This window comes from Caloenas nicobarica, chromosome 11 (genome assembly GCF_036013445.1).
Source record: "Caloenas nicobarica isolate bCalNic1 chromosome 11, bCalNic1.hap1, whole genome shotgun sequence".
NCBI classification, from domain to species: Eukaryota; Metazoa; Chordata; class Aves; order Columbiformes; family Columbidae; genus Caloenas; species Caloenas nicobarica.
In genome coordinates, this window is record NC_088255.1 from 5,180,302 (window position 1) to 5,199,794 (window position 19,493).

Here is a 19,493-nt window from a genome sequence, read left to right on the forward strand (position 1 = left end):
ATCTTCTGTCTCCCTCTTGTCATGCGGAAGGATCTAAAACTTGAAAAATATCCCCTCGATTTGCAGGTGGTCAGAAAGCATTTATCATGTCAATTGGTTAATGATGGGTACGTCTTGCATAACTTAATCACAGTACACATTAATTTGGCAGCTCCTCTTCACTGGCAGGGTCAGGGCAGGTCCGGCTGGGCCCAGCCTCGCTGGGAACCATCAGACCCCACCACAGGGCGGCCCAGCCCCTCACGACAGGCCCAGGCCCAGGCCCAGGCCCCCCACCACAGGCCGCAGGGGCTGCCTTCGGCTATCGAGTCCCAGGCCCGGGCTGGAGCACCCGCGGAGCTCCGCGTCCCGGGGACGAAGCCCCAGGGCCGGGCGAGGCGGGGCAGGGACAGGCCGGGGCTCCCGGGTCCTTTGTGGCGCCGCCACCGCCGCCCCCCCAGCTCGGGACCGATGTGGCGCGACGCGCGCTGACGTCCCGCGGTGTCGCGTAGTGATGACGTCGACGGGCGGGCGACGGCGAGGCCCGGAGCCGGGGCGGGTGGCGGGGCCGGACATGGCGGCGGGGCCCGGCCCGCGGGAAGATGAATAAGGGCTGGCTGGAGCTGGAGAGCGACCCCGGTGAGCGATGGGGACGGCACCGGGGCGGGGGACGGGCCTGGAGGGCTGTGAGGGACAGGCCGGGGCGGGGCCTGGGCCAGGGGCTGTGAGGGACAGGCCGGGGGTGCGGGCTGTGCTGGGGGGCTCGGCGGGACAGGCCGGGGGGGATGTACAGGTGAAGTTTGGGGTGTGGGGTGTGGGCAGGGTTATGGGTTGCAGGCCTGGAGCAGGGGGTGGGAACAGGGGCTGGGGAGGGGGCGCAGGGAGAGGAGGGCCTGTGGAGGGAGGGCGCTGAGGGGCCAAGGGGATGCCTGGGGGCACGGGCGGAGCGCCGGGAGGGCCGGCGAGGGTTTTGGGGTGTGTGGGGCAGTAGGGGTTGTGGTGTATGGGACATGGCCCATGGGGGCTTAGAGGGACGTTAATGGGGGTGTGGGGATGTCAGGAGGCTGTGTGTAGGGGTGTGGAGTGAGGGCAGGGTTGGGGTGAAATGGAGCAGTGTGAAGGCTCATAGCAGGGCCTGGGCTCTGGCAGCAATTGTACAGGGGTTTGAGGTGCCCCAGACACCTGTGTGTGTGTGATAAACACAGGGGTCTCTGTGGAAACATCTGAAGTGCTGTGGGGGTGCAGCATGAGGCATACCTGTCATTTACAAATACACCCTGAAATATTGCTGGAGCACAGGGAGAGGCATGTGTATGGCATGCCCCTTGCTACAGAAACTGCTCTGACTGGCAACTGCCCCAGAGCTTCACTGGCAATTGAGGATGACATATGTACCTGTTGCTGGGGAGTACATGAAGGTGGCATCTCCATCCCATGTGTGTCAGATCCTGTCATCGCTTCACAGCTGAATGGGTGGATCAAACCCTCTTCCCCAGGTAGCCCAGAAGCTCAAGAGCCCTGTACTGTGCCTGACCAGCTGGGAGCAGAGTGGTCACGGGCATCCCCTTCCCGCTGTGTTGGAGAACGTGGTTTCTGTGCTGGAGTCTTGGAGTTTGTTTTGCGGGTTCAGATTTGATGGTTGGGGCATGGGCTGAGCGTTGTTTTAATGAGTCTGCGTTGCCACAGTGTGATTTGGGTTGTCCTCCGGGAGGCTGAGAACTGGTCTTTAGGCTGTGATGGTATTTTTGAGGCTGTGGGTGGGGAAATTTGACCCCTGGCATTATACTCATCTTGTGCTCAGCAAAGTATTCTGTCTGCTCAGTCTCCCAGTCAGCCCAGGTTTTGCTGCTGTTTATCCTCTTTTTACTAGTACTTGGGAATTGCCAAAATTGTTCCCATTCTCCCCCTTCTTCTTCATCACAACGATGCCAAAGACAGGACATAGTTTGGATTCTGACACAGGACATGGTTTGGATTCTCACACCTGGGAGGGAAGGTTATTCGCTTGGCAGATGGTCTGTCTGGGCAGAGGCGGCTCTCAGCACGCCACAGCTGTGCTCCTTCGGATGCATGGAGGTTTGAATACAGAGGTGGGAGCTGAGACAACGTTAGGGGTGACCATGTGCTGCTCTCAGCCTTCAGCACGTTCCATCAGCTGCCTGGCCCTCGCTGTGGGGTTTGGGATTGAAAGCTCCTGCTGTTTTCCTGGTCAGGAAGGGTCAGTAGATCCAGGTTTGTGCTGTGTGCCGTGGCTGTTTGGTCAGAGGGGGAGCCTGGGGAACCTCCAGGCTGCTGGCGTAATGTTGCATGTGCTGTTGTGGACACCAGAGGGTTCTCCAGCCAACCCAAATAATTTGGGATGGGGGTCTTGTGCCTTTCATAGATGCTGAGGTAATACAAACTACTGAAATTAATCAGAAAAAATCCGTGGTTGGAGTGGACCCCTGGAAGTCTTTGGCCCAAAGCAGAGCTGGTTTCAAAGGTAGTTCAGGTTGCTCATGGCCACGTCTGGTTGAGTTTGAATATGCCCAAGAAGGAGAATTTGGCACACTGGTCCCAGGGCTGACCACGCTGGTAGCAAAGAATTGTTTTTTTCTGGGTGCGCAGTCAGAATTTCTCTTGCTGCAGCTCGTTCTGTCACTTCTTGTCCTTTCACAGTGCTTGGAGGAGTTTGGCTCCATCCTCTCTCTGACTCCCTTGTGATGCTGATCAGACGGGAGGACACACACGTGAGCTGATGTCCCATCTCCTTTGGTGCCGCCTTGCCAGTCTGACACGCGGTCCTGCAGAGTGGAGATGTGGGGGTGCTCGGGGCTGGGCACAGCGAGCTTGGAAGTTCTGCTTGGCCTCCTCCTGCTGGTGGGACCTGCTGGTGGGACCTGCCGCAGGGGCAGCGCTGCATTCGGCCATCACTGTCGTTTATGTTCGCAGAGCCTTGCTCTGATGCAAATCCTCCCTGGCTGCGAGGCAGAGCTTGCAATACAGTTCACGTCTTGCGTCGCACGTGTTTTGCCGTGATCAGTAGACTGTGACTATTGAAATTGGAGAGTTAGTGAGGCTTTCAACTTCTGTGGGAGCTTTTACAGTTGAGAGACTGTACCTGCAAACAGCTGCGGCTCCCGTGTCCTTAATGGGCGCCGTGTGAAGACGGACCAAGAACCGTGGCTGTGATGAGTATCTGAAGAGCCCTGTGGTCTGCAGGGACCACTTGCTCTGAGGGGTCTGCTGCAGGGAAGGCAGCGAGGCTGCAGTGCTGCCTGAGGTCCCTGTAGATGTCACCTGTATGACACCGCCCTCCGTGGCATCAAGTGTTTTGAGCAAAAAAATCTCGGTCAGAAAGGTGCCTGGGTTTGGTGTAACGATGTTGCACGGTGAGGATGCTGTCACTGGTTCAAAACATGTTGTTCCCGCCGCATGTTTCTTCCCACTGACAATTTTGTAACAAGGCCTTTTCTGCTAAATGAATGAAGACTTTTTGCTCCTACAAGTTTCCTTCCTGTTTTAGTAATTTCAGCTTTGATATAGAAGCCCCTTGGGCTCTTCCCTTCTTCATTGAGCCACTTACCTTAGGTTCCTTAAATTCTTTACTTTATAGGCATGTTTCTCAGGATTGAATCCTTCTTATTGATATTCCCTGGACTTCCTCCCAGACTTTCAGCAGCCTTTCTGTGGGAATGAAAGAAGCAGATTTGTTATTCCAGTCTTGAGCTCGCCAGCTCTGTATGTAGAGGGACAGCTTGAAAACTGGGCTGACTGCCTTTGCTATCGCATCGTAGTGGAAGCTGCTGCTCAGTTGCTGATGTCTAATAGTCCTTTGGTCTTTTTGCTGTTGTTTCTGTATCCCTGGTTATGTCCTTCTGTAGTGGGAATTCTGTGGTCACTGGAGACAGGCTCTTGGATTTGGTCCCCCAGGAGAGAGGGAGATGAAGATGAGACTTTCAGCCCTTGACCTCCCTGCAGTGCTGTTGCTGTGAGCTGGCTTTCACTTCATTGGCTGTCTTTCACTAACCAGAACATAAATTATCTTATTTTAAAATATCCTGTGATCTATTCAGCGGTGCTTCCCTCCCATTAGAAGTGTGTGTGTTGTTTAGGTGGGGATTTACTTCTTGGCAGGTTGTCTGCAGTGGCTCAGGATGCTGGAGGTGGGTCCAGCTTCACTGGGCTCTGGCAGGAGGGGATTCAGGTCCTCTCGAGGGAGGGGATGATGAATGGGCATGAAGGGAGCCAGAGCACCTCTGTAGCAAGCCAGGGCTCAACAGCTCTGCTGCTGGGGAGTCAGCCTGATCCCGGTGCCGCTCTGCTGCCACTTTCCTGGCTGTGGTTTTCCTTGGCTTGGGACCACGTGGGACTTCAGCCAGACTAACCCGTTGGTTTTGTTCCTTTCCAGGTCTCTTCACACTCCTGGTTGAAGATTTTGGTGAGTGCAAGAAACCTCCCTGGGAAGTTGGCTTTGTGCTTGACGTTACCCCTAGTCGTTTCTGGTGGGCTTTACACCAGCTTCTGCCCTTTGTTTGCAGGGGTCAAGGGAGTGCAGGTTGAAGAGATTTATGATCTGCAGAGCAAATGCCAAGGGTAAGTCGTAGACATGAAAGTATGAGTTCTGTTCAGCAGAATGTGTCTGTAGGCCTGGGAACTCATCATGTGAGCTCATCAGTCATGGAGGTCAGCGCTGTAAGTGATGAACCAGGGGTGTTTTGTCAGGTTTGGGGCAGATGAGCAATCTCGTGCCTTGAGAGAGACCTCATGGGGCAGGAGTGGGACATATTTCGAGGGATTCACCTCTCTCTCCCCATGGAAAGGTGCAGTGCCAACCAATGTGCTTGTAGTGGGGGCTTCCACCTGTCTCAGTGCTCTAAAACGGCTTTGAGGCTGTTGCTTTCTTAAAAGCCATTGTCCGAAATCCTCTTGAAAATAAATACAACATATATGAAAAAGGGTAATTTGGTGGTCAGGCACTGTTCTGCAGGTCAGTCAGTGTCCAGAGGTGAATTTTACCACCTGTTTCTCTGTCTTGAGCCTCTTAAGACCTGTCCAGCCCCAAAGTTTTCAAGCTTGATTGTTGTCTGAGCCTGGAGTGTCAGTGCAGGAGAGTGTCCTCAGTAATGTGGGCTGGGGGAACTTGTGGCAGGGATGGTCACTTCCAGAAAGGTGTGGCTGGTGCTTCTGCTTTTCCTCTCTGTCTTTGCTCTGCCTGTGGTTTGAAACAGAAGGTTTCTGGCTTGGGGCAGAGCAGCCCCACTGGTATGGCCTGCCCAAAATGATGCAGCTGCTGACTTCTCTCTGCAGCCCTGTGTATGGGTTCATCTTCCTGTTCAAGTGGATTGAGGAGCGCAGGTCACGCCGGAAGGTCTCTACCCTGGTGGATGAGACATCTGTGATTGATGATGACATCGTTAATAACATGTTCTTTGCTCACCAGGTAAGCTGGAGGCAAGGGGGGAGAGTGGGGAGTGTCTCATGTGACACCTCAGGGAAGCAACATGTTACTGAGAGGCTGCGCTGCTGTTACTGGTCCTGAGGGCAGCTCCTCTTTCCTGGGGGTCTCTGCCCTGAGCTCCAGGGTGGAGCGGATCCCGTGGGGGCTGTGAGCCTGTCCGTGGCTGTGCGGTGGGCAGATGCTCGTGGGGGCACAGTGTGGCTTGCTGAACGAGACTGACCTCCCTTCCTTTGGGAGCCAAGGTCAAGTCGCTGCTCTCATAAGCGGCTCTTGCATCAGTACTTTTCCATTGATTATTGTCAACTCAGACGGGTCGATGAAGGGTTGCTTTGTTCCTGCTGGTTAAGATGGTCCTTGTGTCACCCTCCAGCTGATCCCCAATTCCTGTGCCACCCACGCCCTGCTGAGCGTCCTCCTGAACTGCAACAATGTCGACCTGGGCCCCACGCTGAGCCGCATGAAGGATTTCACCAAAGGATTCAGCCCTGAGGTAGAGGGCTTGCAGGGCTGTGCGCGGGTGGCATGTGTGACACTGCCTCTCACTCCCTGCTCAGGACAACACTCTTAACGAGCTGGCTCCTTTCCAGCCCTTTCTGGCTGCATGCTACATCAGTATTGCTCTTCTCTCCCATCTTTCTGCCTTGCCTTGCTCAGAGCCTGGGTCCTCTTACACCAGGCAGAGCTCTCAGCCTTCTGTCCTTTTATTCCTGAGCTCAGATGCATTTTCCAAGTCTGAGGTCAAAAGTCCTCTCTCCTGCCTTCAGACCTTTCCTGAAGTCTGTATTTCCCTCTAAGTGTAATTTTTTTAGCAGCAATTTTGTGTTATTTTCATCTTGACTTTTACCTAAAACTCAGCAGAGCAGAGGGTGGGCCTGACAGTTGCTCTCCCAGTCCTGTGGGTGGATGGAGGGAGTGGGGAGCTGGTGGGTGAAGCATTCTGTTTGATTCCTGTCACTTCTCAATAATTTTCCTCCCTTGCTGTTGGCCACAGAGCAAAGGCTACGCCATTGGCAATGCCCCAGAGCTGGCCAAGGCCCACAACAGCCATGCCAGGTGAGTGGGGGGTCTCTGCCGCTCACTTTCGCTGAGGAGGGAGACTCTTCCCTGACCTCTTGCCTCTTGCCCTCACAGGCCGGAGCCGCGGCACTTGCCGGAAAAGCAGAACGGTATCAGCGCTGTGCGAACCATGGAGGCTTTTCATTTCGTCAGTTATGTCCCCATCAAGGGACGGCTGTTTGAGCTGGATGGGCTCAAGGTCTATCCCATTGACCACGGTAAGCACCTGCCTGGCCCTGCTCGTTGACACCATGGTGTGTCCGAATATGCGTGCTATTTTTCTTTGTCACTGAGCGTTAGCTGATGTTTGTGGAGAATCACTCCAGTGCTCCCAGTTTTGTCCTGACTTTTGATAGCTCATTTTGGAGCTGATGCACTGGAGGCTGTGGCTAGAAGGCAATTATTTCTAAATGCATTGCATTGTTTTTCCAGCCTTGCCATTTCCCTCCACAGTTGCTCAGGGTCACAAGGTCCTTCTGCAGCTCTGCAATAACTCTGTATCACAAGCAGAATTTGTCTCCTTAGTCTCTCCCTGTGCCAAATAACTGATGTGTGTTGAGGCACAAGGTCCCAGTGCAGATCCCAGGAGGCTACTCAGGTCACTCCCTTCTTAACAATTTGACCACCAGTTCTGTGTTTCAGATACTTGTTTATCCCCTCTAGGACTTTGTGTCTGCCTGTCAGGCCCTTTGCTAAGGTACTTGCTTTGTATACCTGGTTTCCTGACTGTGGCACCAGATCTAGTAGCAGGTGGATCCCAGCAAGGCCTGGGATTTTCTTGGACTTTGTGAGCCCAGAGCCTGTGAATCGCTTGTGCTCTGTAGGGTTCAAAACCCACCTTTCTCCCCTGCACATAAGTCACGTTTTCCATTCAGAAGGGAGAGTTGGGGCTCCATGTATGGGCTGACAGTGTGGTCCTTCTGCCTCCTGAAGCAGGAGCCTTGGCCTGCTTTGCTAATTCCCACTCTGTATCATTATTGCAGGGCCGTGGGCTGATGACGAGGAATGGACAGACAAAGCCAGGAGAGTAATCATGGAGCGCATTGGCCTGGCCACCGCAGGGTAATGTCCTCGGCTGTGGGGCAGGCACTGGCACCTCACTGGTTTTTCCCTGGATTATTTCTGCTGTGGTCTTTTTGCAACAAGTTGCGGAAATGGGGATGGAGAATGTTGCATGGGAGGGATGCAGGTGCTTTGCCTTCTCTTGCCTGTGATTTGCCTGCAGAACACACAGAGAAGCTGCACTCTCTCTGTGATGCAGAGTCCCTGCAAGTGGCCACACAGGGTAAGAGTGTTCAGATCAGGTCCCTGTTTGCTTGAGTCCGTAGGAGAAGGCACGGCGCTTTTGGTCCTGAGGAATGGTGAAGGAATGGTGCTTCTCATCCTCTTAGATGCTTGGGCATGAGGGTGACTGAGCACTGGCACAGGTTGCCCAGAGAGAGGCTGTGGAGTCTCCATCCTTGGAGATACTCAAATGCCATCTGGACGTGGTCCTGGGCAGCCAGCTCTGGGTGACCCTGCTGGAGCAGTGGGTGGCAGCAGATGACCTCCGCAGGTCCCTTCCCACCTCAACCAACCTGTGACTCTGAAGGGTGTTTTGTGTTGTGGCTGAAGCAACTTCGCTTCTTCAGCCAGTGTGACGTTGACTTGGTTTTGGGGGAAAAGCCTCCTGCAGCCTGCTGCCCCCCTTGCTGCAGGACACGCTTTCCACCGCCAGCTGGCAGCTGATGTCTGCTGTCCCCTCCTGCAGGGAGCCGTACCACGACATCCGCTTCAACCTGATGGCAGTGGTGCCTGATCGGAGGATGAAATATGAGTCCAAACTGCACATCCTGAAGATGAACCGCCAGACTGTGCTGGAGGCCTTGCAGCAGGTAGGAGAGCCCAAGCCCTGAGGCTGTGCGAGCCTGGGGTGGAAATGGGCTCTGCTGCCAGGGCATCACCCTGCTTCTTAGAGGCCCTGGATTTAATGGGGTTTTTTGGGCTTGGGAAGTGTCTTCTAGGAAGAGGAGATGACCAGCCTCACTGCTTGGCCTTTTGCTGTTGGTTATTCGTAGCGTTGTCACTTAATTGTGTGCATGGGCACTTGGTGGTTGGCTCACCCTCAGAAGTTCTACTTCTGCAGTGCTTGAACGGGAGGGATATGGTTTGGGTCATGCCGGTCCAGCACTTACATTCTGTCTGTCGTTTGCCTTCAAGCTTATCCGAGTAACTCAGCCTGAGCTGATCCAGACCCAGAAGTCTCAGGAGTCTCAGCCTCAGGAAGAGGCAAAGCCAGCCAGCAGCAAGACAGTGGCTCCAGAGAGCACCCATCCAGGTAGACCCTGCACCAGTGGCATTGCCAGCTGGCCCGGCCTGCCATGGGGCGAGCACAGGCTGCTGACAATGGCTGGCTGACCTGGAGCTTGAGGGAGTTTTGTGGTCAGCTTCACTTTCTTTTCTCCAAGCCCAGCTCTGTGTGCACTGTGCTGGGGTGTGGTAGATGCCTCGGTGCCTGGGGAAAGTGTTGGAGAGACATGGAGCTTGAAAATGGCAGGGCTTAATCTTGGGGACGCTTGTGACAGCTGGAGGTGGAATGGGAAGTGCGTGTGATGGTCTGGTGGAGCTCTTCTGCTACGTGGGGTGGGCAAGGGGTGGCAGAGGACATTGATGAAAATGTGACAGTTCTGGTCATGCAAGGCTGTGCTGTGCTTGTCTGGCAGATGGCACCGATGAGCCACCCAGCCAGGGCCACCCTGCAGCCACGCAGAGCCCACCCAACAAATCCAAACCGGCGGCAAAGACATCAGTGAGCAGTGTCAATGGCGTGCCTCCAGCAAACCCCAACCCCATTGTGCAGAGGTTGCCAGCCTTCCTGGATAACCACAACTACGCCAAGTCCCCCATGCAGGTAGGCTGGAGCTCCCGGCCAGCCACACACCTGGCTGGGGCTGAACCTCTCACTTCCAGTCCCTCACCTCCACGGGACTGTGGCCATCAGCTGGTCTCAGCCCTGCCCCTGCCTCGCAGCCTGCACGCTCTGTGCTAGCCCAGGCTGGAAGGTGGAAGAGGGAAGTCTAACCTGGCAAAAGAGGTTGTCGTTAATGTTGGTCAGCTGAGCATGCACAGGGAAGAGTGCCCCGTCTCCTCTCGGAAGGGGCGAGCTCTGACGCTCAGCTGGACCAAGGACGTGTCCGCTGGGTTCTTCCTCCTTGTCCCGCTGCTGGCAGCCCATCAGCAATGGTGTTTTGCAGGAGGAGGAAGACCTAGCGGCAGGAGTGGGTCGCAGCCGGGTGCCAGTCCGACAGCACCAGCAGTATTCGGATGATGAGGATGACTACGATGATGAGGAGGAGGAGGAAGTTCGTAACACCAACTCAGCCATCAGGTGACAGCTTGAGCTGAGGGTGGGGGGCAGGGAGCTGATGCTTGCAGAACTGCCAGTGGTGACTTGCAGATCTCTCCTGAGCGCTGGTAGTTGTGTTAGAGCTAGCACCTGTGTGTGCAATTAGGGCTGTTTCCCTCTTCACCTGCTGTTTTACTGTTCACTCACTGGATTTTGTGAAGCCATTTTGTAGCTCATCACAATCAACCCTGAATTTTGGCTGTATAACTGTATTCGTAAGGAGGCTTTGGGGAACAACCTGAGTTCCCCGGTGCCAATTGCCTGGTCAGCTCCTGGTGACAGTGTTGGTGAGCTCAGACTGCTGTGAGGGTCAGGAAGGTGGGGTTGCAGCAAGGCTGCTCTTGGGGCTTCTGGAAGAAGAGCAGGGGTGTGCAGCACCCTGTTCCCCCTGGCTGTGTGGGGGTACCTGCAGCTCAGTGGTTCAGTGGTGTCGGGATGCTGCCAGAGAAGCCGGTGACACTGGGGGTGACCTAGAAATGTTTCAGGCCTTGCTTCATCCCAGGAGGCAGCCTGGAGTGCTGAGCGTGGAGCTGGCAGTGCCTGCGCTGGGCCCCCATCTCCTTCCACCAGCTGTTTACCTTCCCTGTGTGTTCCTGGGCAGGTACAAAAGGAAGGGGCAGGTAAAGCAAGAGCACACAGCGGGGGCTGCGGATGGCCAGCTCTCTGTCCTCCAGCCCAACACCATCAACGTCCTGGCTGAGAAGCTGAAGGAATCTCAGAAGGATCTCTCCATTCCCTTGTCCATCAAGACAAGCGGTGGGGGCACTGCTGTGGCTGTGGTCACCCACTCCCAGCCGTCTCCCACCCCCAGCAACGAGAGCACCGACACCGCCTCCGAAATCGGCAGCGCCTTCAACTCCCCGCTGCGCTCTCCCATCCGCTCGGCCAACCCCACCCGCCCCTCCAGCCCCGTCACCTCTCACATCTCCAAGGTGCTTTTCGGCGAGGAGGATGGACTGCTGCGTGTCGACTGCCTGCGCTACAACCGGGCTGTCAGGGACCTGGGGCCCATCATCAGCACTGGGCTGCTGCACCTCACGGAGGACGGCGTGTTCTGTCCGCTGGCTGCTGCAGGTCAGTGCCTGATGGCTTTTCGGGGGGTGGCACCTTGCCTGTGGTGATGGGACAGTGGCCTTTGGCTTTCGAAGGGGATACTGGTCCTTTGCGATGGCTCCTGACACTTCCTTCCCCTGTCTGCAGATGGGGGGAAAATCTCCCCACCTTCCATCAAACCTGGTGACGAGGCCCTGGCTGCAATCAAACTGGAGGAGAAGGAGGGCAGTGAGGCCAGTGACAGCAAAGAGAAGGTGGGACTTGGCAGGACCAGTGATCACCCTGGGGGGGAAAAGTATTCTCCCAAGGTGAGTTTTGTGCTGTGACAGCCCTGGGAACGTGGAGCTCCCTGCGCTCACCCAGAGACGCAGCAGCGCTGGCAGTGACTGAACCGCATGTGCACGCTGTCCCGCTCGCGTGGCACCGCAGCCGTCCCTCCAAGCATGGGGCAGTGCAGGTTTTGTGCCTTGCGTCGTCTCAGGGACATTTGCCGTGGCAGTGGGCAGAGCCGCTGTCTCCTGCAGCTGAGCCGTTGGGCATGCTGTGCTCTCCTTTGGGACTCTGCACCCCCCAGTCCCAGCCTACTGAGAACTTTACTGCGTGGCTCTGCTCTCCAGCCAGAGATGGGAGCAGGCCTGGGCGGCACAAGTGCATTGAGGGTTCCCTCGAGGAGAGCTGGCTAGAAACTGTTTTAGTCAAAAGGGAAGTCTTCAGATTTTGTTATTGAGAAGAACCAGGCTCTGGGGTGTTTCTCGGTCAGACACACAACCCTTCCCTGTCCGCAGGAACCAGGCACACAGGGCTGGGCCAGGCTGGGGCAGTCCCCAGCTCCCCTGAGGCTGGTCACAGTGCTGGCTGATTGATCACCCTCTGACTCAGAAGTTCCCAACAATGAACTGATCTTGTTTGGTTTTTTTTCCCCTCCTGCAAGTGTTTTTTTGCTTGATGAGTCCTCCCTTTCCCAACACAGAGAGGAGCACCCACCAGCTCACCCACTGGCTCCTGGGCTGTGGTGAGGGTCTATCTGCTCACGTTTGCTCTGCTTGATTCTGGCAGGAGCTGCTGGCGCTGCTGAAGTGCGTGGAGGCAGAGATTGCCAACTACGAGGCCTGCCTGAAGGAAGAGGTGGAGAAGAGGAAGAAATTCAAGGTGTGTTTGGTGATGGCTTGTTTGCATTGCTGATTTTGCTGCCAGAAGGCTTCTGTTCGGGGTGTCTTTATGTCAAAGCTGAGGGAGGGTGTTTTGGGTGAGAATGGCCCTAGAGGGTCCCTCTCCCGTTACCAAACAGCCCTGCGGGGCAGAGCTCCCGCCAGGACAGACCGAAGCCCCTGCGCAGCACCAGGTGGCTTGAGGATGGTGGTGGAGCACAGGAGCTGGGCCAGAGCTGAACATCAGCACTGACAGGCGGAAGGGAGAAGCCTCTGCCCCAAGACCTGGCATGATTCCTCCCCTGCCCACCCTTGCCTCTTGCACTCCCCTTTGTGGGAAGTGCTGACATCTGAACAGGGATGGAGACCATCCCAGTTGTGCGCTGGGCTGGGAGCTGGGTCCCTTTCCACTCTGATCTCCTTGGCCTATGGTTTGGGCCAGGCATGCTGGTGCTTTGGCCCATTAGCCTTGACCTCTCCTTTCTCCCTGACACCTGTTTGTGGATTATTTGTGGATTCGTCCTCTCTTTACAGATCGATGACCAGAGGAGAACCCACAACTACGATGAGTTCATCTGTACCTTCATCTCCATGCTGGCGCAGGAAGGTGAGCTGTGCTGCGTGGCCGGGGGCATGGCGCTGGGTGCAGGTTCAGCTGGGGGAGCTGCGCTGAGCGTGGCAGGGCAGGAGCCAGGGAAGACCCCCAGCCCTGCTCCGTGCTTCTGCCAGACCCATGGCACGGGGTAGCGCTCAGCCTGGAGAGCTGCACATCTCCGCTCCGAGTCATTTTATAGTCCCAGGAGGAGCCCACTGAGGGGTTTGGGGTGGAAGAGTGAGGGCTGCACTCCGACCTGGACAATGCCAGCACCCCAGTGTGCGCCTTTCTGTCTGCCTCCCCTGCAGGCATGCTGGCCAGCCTTGTGGAGCAGAACATCTCCGTCCGCCGGCGGCAGGGAGTCAGCATCGGCCGCCTGCACAAGCAGAGGAAGCCGGATCGCCGGAAACGCTCCCGCCCGTACAAAGCCAAGCGGCAGTAGACTGGGAGTTACGACTGCGAGAAGCATCAGCTGGGCTTTGTGGCTTTGGGCAATGGTGCTTGAATCTATGTTGCCCTTTGCCCAAGGAAGAGGGACCACGGGGACAAGCCCTCGGCCGAGGTAGAACCTGGGGACAAAGAAATCGGGTTTTCCTCTGAGCCAGCGTTGTGAAAGACGGAATCACGTAGACTCGAGGGGCGTCTCTGCAGCTGCAGCAGAAGGCAAGTGGAGAGCCCAGCTGCCCAACCGTGCCACACCAGTGCCCAGGGGCTGTGGGCCCGTGTCTCGGCGCTGTGGCCAAGGACTGCGGCACTAGGGGAGGAGCCCACCTGGCTGGTGGCGGGTCTGGCGTGGTGGGAACACCAGTGATGCCCACGTGAGACTGTGCTGGCCGCAGCTGGCTGTGGCTTCTGTCCTCCTGCATCCTGGCCTTCAGTGCTGTCCCAAGGACAGTCGTGTCTGTGTTTTCTATCCCTCTCCTCCACTTCCACAAATTTATTTCTGGTTCTCACCCGCCCTTTGGCCATCCCTGGGGGTGCAGAGGGTGGCACGTAGCTCTGCTGGCACGGCTGCTCTGCTGGGGACCAGCTCTGGCCCTGGCAGTGCCTGTAGGTCATGCAGGGTCACTCCAGGCCCAGTCACCAGGGAAACCCCATGAATCATGAACAGACCAAGTTCAGGGGGTGGTGTCGGTGCTGCTGGGCACAGCGCCGGGGGGGACACCGGGTGTGGAGTCACTCGGTGCAGCTGAAGCAGTGGAGGGAGCCCAATTCTGCTCCTGCTTGAGCTGCTCACTGGTTGCTGAGCCAGAGATGGCTGATGCGGGCAGCAGTTGTCTCCTGCCGCAGCACCAGGCCTGGCCCATCTCTCGCTGCCACCTCTTGCATGTGGGCTTCTCCTGCCTGTCCCCAGCAGAGCTCTGGGAAGCCAGAGGGCAGCACCTCTCCTGAGGTGCCGCTGGGACAAGGACCAGCCGGGCCCAGGGCAGCTGCCACAGGACAGGACTGAATTTTGCAGATGTGCAGATTTGTACAAGTCTTAGATTATGGAATGAAACTGTTTTTTTGGTATTTGTTGAAGGCAATAAAATCCTTCTGTTTCTTGCTGTGTCTAATATCAAGTGCTGTAAATAATGGATCTGTCTGAAGGAATAAAGCTATCCTCTACCAGCCAGCCGTGGAAGAGGTGTGTGAGGGGAGAGGGGGGTGTGTGTGGCTGGGAGCACTGAGTGCCTGCTCCAGGCCACATTGTGCCCCTGGCAGCTCTTCTGCAGTGCTAAAAACTTAATTGTGGGGATTGCAACAACACCAAGTGAACATGATGCTGGTGGAGTTGAACTTGGATTTATTGACACAGCGTGGAGGGCAAAATGTGAGGGGGAACAGCTGCTGCCAGTCAGTGCTTGGCTCTGCTGCTGCCTGTGCTTCCTACCTCTGTGCAGGACGGGGGTTTCTGGCTAGAAGTCCAGGGCACAGATCAAGGCTGTGCCCCGTTTGATCCAGTGCTTCTGGGGCTTGTCTGTAGGGATCTCCACAGCAATCACGTAGTTGGTGGAGTGGCCTGTTGTTGACAGTGTGCCTGCAGCAGAAGAAGTGAGGGCAGGAGGGTGGTACTGCAGCTCTGGCTGCTGCACACTGATGGGGAGTCCCATACACGTAACCCTGTGTGAGATCCCCTGGCCCATCCCCATGCTAGATGCCAGGCTGAGCAGGGCTGGGGGAAAGGCTGGTGTATTTCTGGGTGTGGGCTCAAGGAGAGCCTGGCCAGAGGCACTGCTGTGTAACCAGGGTCCCCATCTGCTCTGTCTCCACAACCAGAGCAGGAGAAACCTTTTTTCCTTGGGTGGTCTCAGCCCCTGTCTGTGCATGGTAGGAGGAGGAGGAGCTCCTGCAGCCTCTCCTGGACCACCCTTCCTATCTGCTTCTACCATCTCCCTTGCTTCTGGAGACCTGTCTTAGGGCACCTACCTGCGCGAGTGAGAGTCCTGTAGATTGGGCACAGGTAGATGCCAGTGACGGGAGGCTTGCGGTTGGGGACAGGCAGCAGCCAGATAACGGCCATCTCCGTGTACAGCTCCTTGGGGCGCGACTCTGCTAACTGGAATGCAGTGGGGTCCCAGCGGGCGCCTTCGAGAAACAAGCCGTGGATGTAGCAGCCCTCTTTGGGAGGGCGGGTGAGCTTGCTCACCGATTCCTTCATCACCTGTGGAGGAGAGCGGGCCCAGGGCCCTGATCAAGGCCTGTCCCTGGAGGGGGACCCCAGGATCCCTTAAAACTGCTCTTAGCTAAGTCAGTGCTACCAAAGCAGAGCCCACCCCAGTGCTCAGATGGGCTGGGCTGGGTTTTCTGGCATCTCACATCATGAGGCTGTGGGACAGCCTATGGAGAGGAATGTGGCAGGTCTGGAGAGGCAGAGAGGTCTCTCTGTGCTTTGTGGAGGTCTCTGGCAGCATGGGCAGGTGTATCTAAGCACAAAGGGGTTGATGGGGTCCAGGGGCAGCTTGTGGTTCACTTCTGGGATGGGTCAGGGCTAGAGCTGCTGCCTTTGTAGCTGCCTAGCAGCAGATTCCTCAAAAATCCAGAAAAATCCAGAGCGTCTGTCTGACTTACCCTGAAGCTAAATGAGATGGTGTCAATGGAGATGACGGACTTCCTGGCGAAGTTCTGCAGTGTCCCAGTGAGGAAGGCCTGGGGGAAGAAGAACCCGCTGATCCAGAACACGGAGGGGATCCCGCGGCTGATCCATTTCTGCAGGAATTCAATCCGCTGCACCAAGTCATCCACCCATGACGCCAAGGGCTTCAGTGATGGGTAGGCCTGCAGGGGACCCACAGGGAGGGAGTTGAAGACATGCAAGGACAGCCCAGACCTCATGCCCCCAGTGCTGGCAGCTGCCCAGAGCTCAGGGGCTCATCCAGCCTAGGGCTGGGAACAACTGTGAGCTGCACTGGGCAGGAGACATCTCTATGCCAGAGAAGCAAGAGCCAGCTCCATGGGAGGTAGCCCAGGCCAGCTGTGGTGGTCAATGACCCATTCCCCTGGTTTGGGTAAGCTCCTGCGGGTGGCTGGGCTGGCCAGGGCACGTACCTTGGCACTCCACATCTCGGGGACAGTGTTGTTGTACAAGCTGCTGGCCATCAGCTCCAGCTGAGAGGACATCACAACCAGGCCCTTGAGAGCTTTCAGCAAATCCTTCAGTGTCTGAGCAATCACCTCCAGGAGTGTGTTGTACCTACAGAGAAAGAGCAGAGGGAGCAGAGTGACTCAATGCAGTGGTTTATCACCCACATCCGCCCAGAGAGGATCTGGATCTCTGTACAAAAAGTGAAACTCCTCCATGTAACCCACAGCCCCATTCCTCTTTAACGAGGTCTCATAGCTGTCCCCCACCCCGGACTGCTGACGGTAGTGGATGGAGACACTGGTCAGTCCTTGCGGGACAGAGACCAGCTGAAGGCCCTGGCTGGGACAACACAGTTGTTACTGTGGCTGCCAACGCCACTGCCATGCTCAGCAGTGAGGTTCCTCAAGGGTGGGTGGGAGCAGGGGCCTGCAAGTTTCTGCTGTTCCCCAAGGGACCAGCTGGTCACTGGCCCAGGACATGATCCTACAGGGGTTTTACCTGATCACCTCCTGCACCAGCACCATGTTCATGGACTCTTCATAGAGCAGGGGGTACTTGTGGATCACCTCCTGCACGTTCATGGGGGCAGGAACCTTTGCCAGGATCTCCCTGGCGGTTTCCTCCACGAGCTGGAGGGAAGAAGCAAGTTGGTGAGAATCCTCTTGGCCATGGCTGCTGCGGGGGGAGAGCTAATGCCTGGCTGGCAGTGCCCTTGCTGGCAGCCAGCAGGCTGGGTGGCGGCTGCTGAGAGCTGGTGTTTGTGCTCGCTGCCCATGCTGGGCACTGGCTGCCAGAGCACTGATGGGATCGGGACACCCACCTCTTCCCTGCTGCGTCCTCCCACCGTCAAGGTCTTGGGTTGCAGCTGCGTAATGGTCCCCAGCAGAGCAAAGGTCTCGTTCTGAGCAAAGGTGATATCAGCGTTGTCGTGCAAACCAAAGAGCTCCGGGCTGTCGTTGAGGGGCAGGCCCTTGATGTACTGGAGGTAGCCCTGGAGAGGAGCCCAAACAAGTTGTGAGGCTGAGAGCACGGGCATAAAGCTGTGGTGCCCCTTTGGGCCTGGCCCAGAATAAATGACTAAGCCATGGCTGCTGGATAAGCTAAACCCAACAGATCACAGACCGGCAGGTTCAGTGGGGAGATATTAGTCTTGGTGTTTGAGATTCATTCACCTGACTTTTACAGAGCTCCTTGTCTCCTGCCACAGCCAGGAGACCTAACTCACAGCTTTGACTGAGGCACAGCCTCTGTGTGCCCTCAGCAATGCTGCCTGACACAGGACCGGGGCTGCTGGGGACACTGACAGGGTGGCAGCTCCTCTGAGCCAGGTTTGGTGGCTAAGCAAAGGCCATGGCCATGGTTTGCGGTATGGCTGGGGAGTTAAATTGTGTTTGTGTGGAAGCAAACATGCTACCGGAATGGGCAGCTTAGCAGTGAGCTTCCTGCTGTGCCTCCTGCAGAGCTCCTCAGGTACTTTAGGTGTGTGACATCAAAATGATTCAGAGTATAAAAGCTTTCAGCTGGGGAACTGTGGTGGTAGCTGCTACCACCTCCTGTGCACAGGGACAAGATTTTCCTCCTGTTGCTTGAAACAGATGCAGCTTCCTGAAAGCCATCTCCATGTTCTTACAAACCTATATTCCCCCAAGGAAATGGCAATGCAGGGGGCTTCAGGGAGGAGTAGATCCCCTTTGTACTATGACAATCTCCCTGCATCTACGAGCTGCAGTTTGTTGCTGGAGTACTCACGTCGAGGTCAGAAGAGGTGCTGATCTGCTTGTAGACCCCTGATTCAGAATAGGCAAAGTCAGGAGTCAGAACCTCGGGCTTGTAGAAATCTTCCAAGATACTCATGATGCAGCGCCTGTCCCAGTCGTCAGTCACACGGCCGCCGTAGTTGATCTCCCCAGCCGTGTACTTGAGCACCTGCGAGGGACCCACCGTGGCTTTCCGACTCACACGTGCACTGGGAGCCCATTCCTCCCGTGGGAGGACCCACCTCACATGCTTACCTTGTAGGGGATATCTGTGTATTCGCTCAGGAACATCTGCAGCTGACTGATGCAGATGCGGAGGTCTCCATCCGTGAACTCATAGGGGATGTTGAACCCCAGAGGCCCAAACTTTTTCCTCTCCAGCATGTTCCCATGGAAGAAGCAAAGTGATAGCAACAAGGATTTAAACTCCGTGACCTGTGGGCAGAGGAGCAGAGAGAAGAGGTGCTCAGCCTTGGAGAAGGTATCTTTGGATGGGGCAGGTTCCTCCTGGGACCTGGCAGAGTAGATGTGCCAGTTCAGCAATGCCAGCTGGAGCCTGGAGAGGTGGAAACCTCTGTCAGCTGCTGTGCCGAGAAGGCTGTACCCTGCTCCTGTGCTTAAAGAGAGCTGCAAGGGCCTTGCGCCGGGCCTCTGCAATCCTGTTGGCTTCTGTTTCTCAAAGTTAAACTTCTAATTGGCTCATCAGAGGAGCTGTAGGCTTATGAGAAATACCAACAGCCCACCCCTGAAAGATCTATGCCCAGAGAGGAGAAATGTCTAGGTGGAGAGCATACATTGGAGTAGGCACAGGCTGGGCACAGCAAACCAAAGCACAACCTGGGTCTTACCTTGGGGCAAGAATTCAAGAAGTCATCACTGAAACTAACGTAAGACTTGAGCAGGTTGGCTTTGACCCCGCGGGGCGGCTCAATGGTCATCTTGGAGCCATTCTGGAGGATGGACACAGGGAAGTGGTTGCTTGGAAGACTGGTGAGCCAGAGGCGAAAGTCCCGATGCACCTGGAAATCCAGAGGGCAGCACATGCTCAGAGGGTGCAGGCACAGCCACTGCAGCTGCTCCTGCACTGACCCTCTGGTTTTATGGGGAACCTGTGGATGGATGGAATACATCTGGGCTCCTCCCATGCCCCCCGAGCGGGCAGGCTGCTCAGCGGAACCACTCACCTCGCTGGGGTCAATGCCCTCAACCAGTCTCTCCAGTGAAGGCATCCAACTCGGGGCCAGGTGGCAGTTCTGGAAGAAGACCCAGTTGCCCTTCTCCATGGCACTCTGCATCATGGCTTCAGCACGGGGGCCCTAAGGAGGCAAATGAGGAGAGCTCAGAGACCCTGGTCCATTGTGGGCTGTGCCCTGCCAAGCTGGACAGGGAGGCAGCTGCTGGGTGGAAGGACCACTTGCCAGAGCTACAGCCTGGCTTTGTCCCCACGGCTCAGCTAGATCTTTGTTGTCTGATGCCACAGCAAGGGCCCTTATGCAGCTTTTGCAAGCCCGTGGG

The 19,493-nt window shown here is 56.3% G+C and overlaps 2 protein-coding genes across 3 annotated transcripts in view; one reads left to right on the forward strand and one right to left on the reverse strand.

The window, feature by feature from the left end:
- Positions 1-505: 505 nt before the first annotated feature.
- On the forward strand, positions 506-14,198 carry BAP1 (BRCA1 associated protein 1). 2 transcript variants are annotated; one of them, XM_065642883.1, is made up of 17 exons: positions 506-618; positions 4,370-4,399; positions 4,500-4,554; positions 5,269-5,401; positions 5,790-5,909; positions 6,411-6,472; positions 6,551-6,693; positions 7,459-7,537; positions 8,226-8,349; positions 8,675-8,792; positions 9,178-9,365; positions 9,709-9,842; positions 10,462-10,934; positions 11,061-11,221; positions 11,970-12,062; positions 12,596-12,668; positions 12,965-14,198. In XM_065642883.1, the coding sequence occupies exons 1-17, from the start codon at positions 582-584 to the stop codon at positions 13,096-13,098; spliced, it is 2,157 nt and encodes a 718-aa protein (XP_065498955.1). In that variant the 5' UTR covers positions 506-581; the 3' UTR covers positions 13,099-14,198. The 2 variants fall into 2 exon arrangements, with proteins under 2 accessions (XP_065498955.1, XP_065498957.1); XM_065642885.1 differs by having other exon boundaries at positions 11,061-11,167.
- A 356-nt stretch (positions 14,199-14,554) lies between these two features.
- DNAH1 (dynein axonemal heavy chain 1) overlaps positions 14,555-19,493 on the reverse strand; it is a 69,896-nt gene continuing 64,957 nt past the window's right edge. Inside the window, exons 69-78 of the mRNA XM_065642266.1 lie at positions 19,163-19,294; positions 18,827-19,087; positions 18,234-18,413; positions 17,971-18,147; positions 17,042-17,212; positions 16,720-16,850; positions 16,185-16,329; positions 15,708-15,914; positions 15,066-15,300; positions 14,555-14,676 (exon numbers count right to left, since the gene is read on the reverse strand). Of these exons, the coding sequence (XP_065498338.1) occupies positions 14,555-14,676; positions 15,066-15,300; positions 15,708-15,914; positions 16,185-16,329; positions 16,720-16,850; positions 17,042-17,212; positions 17,971-18,147; positions 18,234-18,413; positions 18,827-19,087; positions 19,163-19,294 (1,761 nt within the window). The remainder of the gene's footprint in view (positions 14,677-15,065; positions 15,301-15,707; positions 15,915-16,184; positions 16,330-16,719; positions 16,851-17,041; positions 17,213-17,970; positions 18,148-18,233; positions 18,414-18,826; positions 19,088-19,162; positions 19,295-19,493) is intronic.

What these genes read in the sequence shown, in the direction of transcription:
- BAP1 (XM_065642883.1), top strand. Translation starts at nt 582, where the DNA reads ATGAATAAGGGCTGGCTGGAGCTGGAGAGCGACCCCG. An exon ending in CCAAAGGATTCAGCCCTGAG is followed by an intron (nt 5,910 to 6,410) that starts GTAGAGGGCTTG and finishes TGTTGGCCACAG; the next exon opens with AGCAAAGGCTACGCCATTGG. An exon ending in TCCAGAGAGCACCCATCCAG is followed by an intron (nt 8,793 to 9,177) that starts GTAGACCCTGCA and finishes CTTGTCTGGCAG; the next exon opens with ATGGCACCGATGAGCCACCC.